The following is an 8,088-nucleotide window of genomic DNA, read 5'->3' on the forward strand; positions in this document are numbered from 1 at the left end:
ACCTCAAGTGATTAATAAGACGAACTGTTGGGTATGCACCCATCTGCCACAGCATTGGAATAAGGGTGTATCGTTAATCAGGATTCCCTTGCCTGCAAACTTATCTTGGACTAATTTGTGGGAAAACACATCTTGGGGTCGAAAATATGAAGAAGTTTTGGAACTAGAAGTGAGTAGCTTTGTGCCGTTGGAATCTTACTATGTATGTGTACAAAGGTGTAACCCACCTAGGGGTATGGGAAAACAGGATTGTATAAATACGGATACTACTTATGTGGGAAATCAGACATCTTGTAATCGAACAATTGATATTAGTACGACTAGCGGCTGGGCAAATTCAACCAGCTGGCCGGTTCCAGAAGGAAAAGGGTGATATTGGCTATGCAATGATACAGCCCGTAAGGTCTTGCCCGAGAATTGGAAGGGAACTTGCACTGTTGGAGCAGTAGTCCCCAATTTGACCATACATGATGTAGCGCCTCGAGGTTATTTGAGAAATCATATCCAGAGAATTAGACGAAAAATTAACAATCCATTGATAGAGAGACACACCGCTTTTCATAGTTTTGTTCGATGGTTTATCCCATGGTTAGGAGTGAGTGAATTGGAAAAGGCGATAGTTAATATTTCTGCAATTATAGAGAAGTTAGAAAACAAAACTCTGGATGCTATAAAGGCTCAACAAGAAGAGATATCTAGTTTATCACAGGTAGTATTACAAAATCGGATGGCCCTAGACTTGTTACTGGCCGCTCAAGGGGGAGTTGGACATTGGAATTCATTATAAAGATACAACAAACGGAAGAATTGGCAACAACCAGCTCTCGCAATTAAGAAACGTGCCAATTCAGCAGATTCCTGACCAAAGGTGAAAAGTACACTGTGAGGAAGACTCGGGGTCTTCCTCCCAAAGACCCCTGCCCACGTCCCAAAGACCCCTGCCCACAATTCTTGGGAGGCTCTACGCAGGCGCAAGGTGCCAAAAGGCTAATTAGCATGAGAAGCGAGGGAAGGCGGGGATAGGTAATGCATATGTATAGGCGCTTGTAGAATATTGATAGATTGATTGTATAAATTCAAGACTGCTTTCCGCTTTGGGTATGCACGATAGGTGGAGAGATCCCCCGTGCATCCAGCGCTGCAATAAAGAATATACCACTTAAAGGAATTTCGGCTTCGATCTTTGAATCAGGGGTTAGGAAGCCAGAGGAACTGGATGTATTCCCAGTATCAGGAAGAGATGTTAAGGAAGGCCTGGGTGGCGGGGTTACTCTGGTACAGTGTCGCAGATGAGGACACGACTCAGCAGGACATCAAGCAATGGTGCTTCAGGAAAGTTGCTTTCCCATCCTCACAGAAGTGCCTTTCAAGTTTTCATGTGGTCAGTTGGTGAAAAACAAACAAAAAAATACTATTTTTAATGAGGCATATTCATAGGAGTACCCAGGTTTAGTTTGGTTCCCTAGAAGTCTAATATTGGTTAAGACTTGCTCAAAGCGGGAAACAGATAAGCTGCGTGTGGCAGGTGTAGTCTACTGCAGTTATGTGTGAAACTAGAGATCCTGGATGTAGTTCCAACTGTTTACTCGCTGAGGATGTCAGTTGAAGAATCTGTTTTCCTAGCCTGTGCTGACCTAGAATGCTATAGTTGCTGCAGGAGTTTGCAGTCTATTTATTTACTGTTTTTCTCCTTTTTAAACAGGCACTACTTTGCACTGCCCACTAATCCTGGTGAGCAGTTCTTTCTGTTTTGCACACTTGCCGCTTGGCTGATCACTAAAGCAGGACGTCCCTTTGAGCAGCCACAAGAATACGATGACCCCAATGCAGTAATATCAAACATACTCTCAGAGCTGCGTTCGTTTGTAAGTGTTGAACATGCTGTTTTTCCAAGTGCATTTCAAGGATAGGCATCACTTTCAGAAATATCAGTAATAACACATTTCCTCCGCTGTCTGATTATGTTCCCAAAGACTGGACAGACTTTCCCTTTCTGTGTAGAAATGAGCAGAAATGAGGCCATTCGGCTGAAGAAGAAGATGGAAGGGGACCTCAATGAAATTGAAATTCAGCTCAGCCATGCCAACAGGCATGCTGCAGAAGCAACGAAGTCAACACGTGTCCTGCAAACACAAATAAAGGTACTCTGAGAGCTCTCAGTCCCAGGTTGGGTTTCATAGCACACAGCAAAACAGTGCTGGTGATTAAGAGAAGCTACTCTCAGGGACATGCGGGAAAAGCCCTTAGTGATCACTTCTGACATGAGAGAACACTGAACTGTGGATCTCTTCCAAGACTTGCATACAAGTGGGATGAGATCCAGGTGTAAAACCCCTGCTGGCTACAGTTTCCCGTTGGGGCAGAAAGTTACAGCATGAGGTACTGAAAATCTGATTTTCATGTGGGCTTGCAAGGCCTTTAAAAGTGGAGAGCGCATCAGTTAGCCAGAGTACAGATTGTGTGTGTATATTCAGCTTTCTAATGTGCTTCAACGTAAGTAATTTTTGTTGTTGTAGTTTAAAGAGCCTTGCTAAGAGACCTTTCAAGTCATCGCCTGCCTCATCTCTCTCCCATGCTATGAAGCTGGTTCTGCCTCGGGCAGAAGCACTAGTTCTGACAGATTGCAGATCAGGTTTTTCCCTCTTTGCATCACATACCACAAAAGCTATTCAGATTATGGTCTGGAGGAAGCCTTTCTCGAATAAAGAAACACTGAGCTTCTAGAGGTGGCCCTCTCATGTAAGCGCAGTGGCTCAAAATGCATTTGGACTGGTAAAAACCTGTCTGCTTTGTTATAGGAACTTCAGGTGCAGCTGGATGACTCCGGGCATGTGAATGAAGATCTGAAGGAACAGCTGGCAGTCTCTGACAGGAGGAACAATCTTCTCCAGTCGGAGCTGGACGAGCTGAGGGCTTTGCTGGACCAGACTGAACGGGCAAGGAAGCTGGCAGAGCATGAGCTGCTGGAAGCCACCGAACGTGTGAACCTGCTGCATACTCAGGTTGGCTTCTTCTGGGTTAAACAGCCTTGCCTGTTAAGCACTGACGCTGTTTGTCCATTGCTGTCATAAGGCAGACACACTCCTTGCCCACCTTCAAGGTAGAAAATGGTAGAGGAAATAAGTCACTCTGCAGGAATGCCACCTCGTTACTGTCAGGTTATCTGGAACTGATGACTCAACCAACTGCATTAAACAGTTCACAGAAAATATAAAGATGGGAGATAACAAGAATAAATTTTATTTCTTACTTTCTTTGGTGCTATAAAAACCCAGCTTCCTGATTTCATTAGGCTGTGGCTGGGATAGGGAGGCATTTATTTGGAAAAGCAGTAGCGTTCGCACAAGGTGCTGTTATTATTTAGCAAAGCAAAGTTCAATGCCTCATGAGCACTAGGTGCATTGTGCACGGCAGCAAAGCATGCTCTGCCACATCAGGTCTTTGTTAAGAGAGTCCTTTGGACTTGGTCACAATGGGCACCGCAGTTTTTACAGGGTTGTGGAGGCATATATCCTGAGTCCCCAGCACTTTTGCTGCAAAACCCAATCTTCTCTTCACCAAACAACCAACATTCAGAAGGAGATGAAAATGAGCTGCAGGCTGGCAATATTTTGTAATATTCAGCACGTGTGATACGTCAACAGTCTGACGTGGGACTTTTGTTTTAATCACCTTATTGACTGATAACGGATCATTACTTTTCCAAGTTGAACTGCTTTATTCATTCTTCTGTTTCAGCCTCTTGCTTATTATTTTACCTGAATTGAAATCTGAATATTTACGTTGTTGAAAGTATTTGTAATATTTCCTCAGTCTGAAGCTAAGCTACATAGTAAAGGCCAACCCTTACCCCATACGTGGACCTCCCTCCCTAAATATTGCTCTGTGTAATCCAGGGGCTGCAAAAAACATTAAGCCTTTGTGTGCTATGGTATTTAGAGAAGTTATGTCTCAATTAATCATTTTTCCTGCTTTTCCACTGTTTGTTTTCTGGAAAACATTATAAAGAACACAAGCCTAATCAATCAGAAGAAGAAGCTGGAAGGTGACATTTCCCAGATGCAGAATGAAGCGGAGGAATCAATCCAGGAGTGCCGAAATGCAGAGGAAAAAGCTAAGAAAGCAATCACAGATGTAAGTAGCCTCATTGCTTGCTCAGTTTGTTTCAGTACCACACTGTCTTAGGACAAGCCAGCATTTCCCAAGCACCTGTTACAAACCTGATATACCTGAAGTGCTCCACAGTTATCTGGAGGCAGCTGATGAAACTACAAAAGGAAACAGACTAGAGGTTAAGAGAAAGGAAATACTTCTGCTTGATCTTTTTTTATTCTTCCTTTCCCTGAGAATGCAGCTTCCACCGATCCCCAAAGTCTCAGGTCATGTCACCTTTGAATTGGGTGGATTAGATACCTGGATAGGCTAAACTACTTCAGACAGAACGAGCACTAACAGGTCGCCAGGTGTGCATAGAATCTGCTGTGAGGAGTACAATTCCCAAGTCCAAAATGAGGCATCTGTTAGAAAAACGTGAGGATGAAGTTCCCAAGAAGAGACAGTGAGCGCATTCTTCCTGTCAGGAAGATGACATTTTGGACTAGTATAGTTTCTTTCCCCACAGACCTGGAGAAACATAGAGTTTGGCTGACATATCACATCACACCAGCAGACAGAGTAAAATCTAGAACTGGATGTTTCTGTGAGTTGTGTCTGGAGCGCCTGGATGAAGCTATTCTTGTACCGTGGTCTTCACTGCTTCTCAGCTGGCAGTTCTGTTACTGCCTGCCAGAGAGAAGACACTGACTGTCCTTGATTCAGCTCCAGCCTGGACTGCAGTGCTTGCTGTCTTCCGATGGATGTTCAGTGATGGATACAAGAATCTGCAAATGGCTCTAGGAGGCAGGGACACGTGTCAGATCAGACATGAGCTAATTGGCACCCTTGTTACCAGTCTTAGAGAACGGTCAGGGAATATGTAAGATGCTGAAGCTGAGCTTCCTATCACAGCACAGACTGCAGAAATTGCTGTGCTGTTACAGCTGCTCAGGCAGCTCTTGTCTATGGCTGTGCCGGGAAACTCGTCTGCTAGTTTTTTTTAATTCACTACCTTTCAAAGCAATATTCAAGATCAAATTCCAATATTAGACTTGAAATAAGTTCTGGGTGAAATGCCTGCAGTGAGCAACATAGGTTTACTTGTAGCTATTATAAATGAGGACATTTTGTAGCATGGATACGAAAACAAACAAGCAAAGACTTATAATGTTAGAATATGGAGAGAAAAAAAAAAAATGCCTTGTCTCTGTCCAGGAGAGATAAACATACACAATCTATTCTTGGTAGCATTAGGTGTATAGCCAATGAGCCAAGTAGTGGATTATTCAACATGGATCTGCTGTCATAAAGTTGGTTGTTTTTTCAGGCAGCAATGATGGCTGAGGAGCTTAAAAAAGAGCAAGATACTAGTGCTCACTTAGAGAGAATGAAGAAGAACATGGAACAAACCATGAAAGATTTCCAGAAATGATTGGATGAGGCAGAACAAATAGCCCTGAAAGGTGGCAAGAAACAGATCCAGAAACTGGAATCCAGGGTAAGTTTGTGATCAAATACAGACTTGGGAGTGGGTGGGTGCCCTTGGGGTGCCTGGTAAGTTCAAAGGATGCAGGTGAGCAGTTCTTGGACACATCCTTCCCTTCCAAGATCCAGTTGTAGTGAGCTGTGAGCTGTTGTAGCACAGTAGGTGACTAAGCCCTTGATTTAAAAAAAATATAAATATCTACAACTAGGAAAAGCATCTGCTTGGCTCAGATAAACTTTTTTTGATCTTTGCACATGTATATAGAGCATCTAGTTCTGAGTGGGGCCTTTGGCTGCTGGCACAGCTTAAATACATTTATGAAAAAATAGAATGAAAAAATCAACATTTTGACCTATTCCTCAAATTGAGCACTATTAAGTTGCTGAAGAAAATGAATATGTCTTGAACTGTGAACTAAGTTACCCACTGCTTTATATTTGTAGCATAATTGCAAGGTCTCTTTCCTTTTTTGCAGGTTCGTGAACTGGAGAATGAACTTGAGACTGAACTCCGTCGCAATTCAGATGCCCAAAAAGGAGCCCGCAAGTTTGAGAGGCGCATTAAAGAGCTGACTTACCAGGTACGTCGAGGACTGTAGGAACCCCTAGATCCCTGGAAAGAAATGTTTTCTCCCTGTCCGAGACTGAATTTGTTTCAGTGTTTCAGTGAAGGATGAAGGAGGGCATTACCCAGAGCTTTCTCATTGCAGGAAGCTTTAGGGGTGGGAGGAACATCTTCCTAGTGCTACCATCATCTTGCCTGACGAATTGTAACCAGCGTTAGCTTACTATTGCTGGGATTTGGACAGTTTCAGCACAGTGCTAAATGGAGCAGGCTTACAGGACTATTCATACTGCAAGAGAAAAAAGAGCTCAGATGTCTCTCAGCTGTGCTGGTGTTGCTTAAAGGAGCCATAAGGAGTCAGTTAACTCTGGTGCATCACTCGGCATAGGGCTGCCCAGTCCCAGGGCTCTGTCACCTACTGCTGGGTGTAGTACTACTACTGCTGTAGTAGTCTCAGCCTCCTGCAGGCTTACTAACAGCTGCTGTTGCTGCTTGCCTTTTGAAAAGGTCTTCAGCGCAGAGCACTGTTTCCCTTGCTTTCAACATGAATCCTGAGCAGATAATCCCAACCATCTGCTTTAGGATATTACTTAGCATCCTACATGTTGTCTTACTCTGACTTGTGTGTGCAGAGGTTGTTTTCTTAGAAGACAGTGCTGCGGCACAGGCAGACAGAATTAGCAGGTCCTTCTGATTATGGACTGTGACGGCTTAAACCTGGATCATTTTGCCAGAAATGCCTGCCCCCAACACAAAATTTAAAATATGCAAATTATAAGTATTTTAGGCCTGCCCACTGCTCTGTTTCACTCAGTAATGACGCTCTCTATAATGACAAGAGAGGTCCTCACCTGCCAAGCAAGGAACTCTGGGGGTACATGTGTGTGTGCATACATGTATATGTGCGTGTATGTATCTCAATATTTACATACATATAAATTGGGAGGCTATTCTTAGTCCTCAGCAAGCAGGCCCTCACAAATCTTCAGCTTACATATTTTTTTTTCTCATCTACACAGAGGTTGATCACAATATGGCTTGTTTATATTTTAAACTACGCATTTGTAAAAGGACATATATGTCGCCCATAACTAGTGGACAGATGCTTTTGTACACTATTATCCTAACTGATGGTGTTTTGGTACAGTCAGAAGAAGATAAGAAGAATCTGGCCCGGATGCAGGATCTGATTGATAAGCTACAACTAAAAGTGAAGAGCTACAAGCACCAAGCAGAGGAAGCTGTAAGTGACTATTTAGGCCTTTTTTCCTCTGAGAAATTTGTTGCCCTACAACCACAATCTTTAATCGGCAAAAGTTTTTAGTACAAGTACCGAATTTGTGTGTATTACTATTTGTATTTATACAAACTCTATGTTTATAAATGTATTTATATACATAGTATATAGCATGTGTGTTGATTACATTAAGATATTCCATTTTATCTTAAGAATGGAGTGTAATTTGCAGGGGGTGGAGGGAAGGGGAGGAACAGGAAAGACCTTTTCTTCTGGCTAGTCCCTCAGGAGACACGTTGAAATCCTCCCCGTTCACTTGAAATGAAGAGTGCCACTGCAAACAACAAACCCTTCAACAAACAAAAACCCTCATCCCTCCAGGAGTCTAGTGGTTCCCATAGAAGTGTTGGTTATTCGTGTTGAGCACTTCTGTCCTGCTTGGCTTTGCTTCACGTGGACTGAAGGAAATCGGCTGTACTATTTTCTCTCACCAGGAAGCACAAGCCAATCTGTACCTTTCCAAGTACAGAAAACAGCAACATGATCTGGATGATGCTGAAGAAAGGGCTGAAATAGCTGAATCTCAAGTTAATAAGCTGAGGAGCAAGTCGAGAGATATTGGCATGAAAAAGGTATGATTCTACCCTACAGAGCAAATGTGACAGGTTAATCCATGGTGGCACATGCTGTGTATACAGGAAGATCT

At 43.1% G+C, this 8,088-nt stretch overlaps 1 protein-coding gene across 1 annotated transcript; it reads left to right on the forward strand.

Moving 5' to 3' along the window:
• Window positions 1-1,580: 1,580 nt before the first annotated feature.
• LOC137862153 (myosin heavy chain, cardiac muscle isoform-like) lies at window positions 1,581-7,312 on the forward strand. Its single transcript, XM_068693870.1, has 7 exons — window positions 1,581-1,865; window positions 1,974-2,141; window positions 2,799-3,002; window positions 4,009-4,134; window positions 5,423-5,593; window positions 6,057-6,161; window positions 7,293-7,312. Exons 1-5 carry the CDS (start codon window positions 1,596-1,598, stop codon window positions 5,525-5,527), a joined length of 873 nt encoding a protein of 290 aa, XP_068549971.1. The 5' UTR covers window positions 1,581-1,595; the 3' UTR covers window positions 5,528-5,593; window positions 6,057-6,161; window positions 7,293-7,312.
• The last annotated feature ends 776 nt before the right edge of the window (window positions 7,313-8,088 follow it).

This window comes from Anas acuta, chromosome 1 (assembly GCF_963932015.1).
Source record: "Anas acuta chromosome 1, bAnaAcu1.1, whole genome shotgun sequence".
In the NCBI taxonomy this organism is placed as follows: Eukaryota; Metazoa; Chordata; class Aves; order Anseriformes; family Anatidae; genus Anas; species Anas acuta.

Excerpts from the sequence above, each read along its gene's own strand:
- LOC137862153 (XM_068693870.1), top strand. The coding sequence starts at position 1,596 with ATGTCAGTTGAAGAATCTGTTTTCCTAGCCTGTGCTGACCTAGAATGC. Across the intron at positions 2,142-2,798 it reads TCCTGCAAACACAAATAAAG|GAACTTCAGGTGCAGCTGGA; the intron begins GTACTCTGAGAG and ends GCTTTGTTATAG. Across the intron at positions 3,003-4,008 it reads TGAACCTGCTGCATACTCAG|AACACAAGCCTAATCAATCA; the intron begins GTTGGCTTCTTC and ends AACATTATAAAG.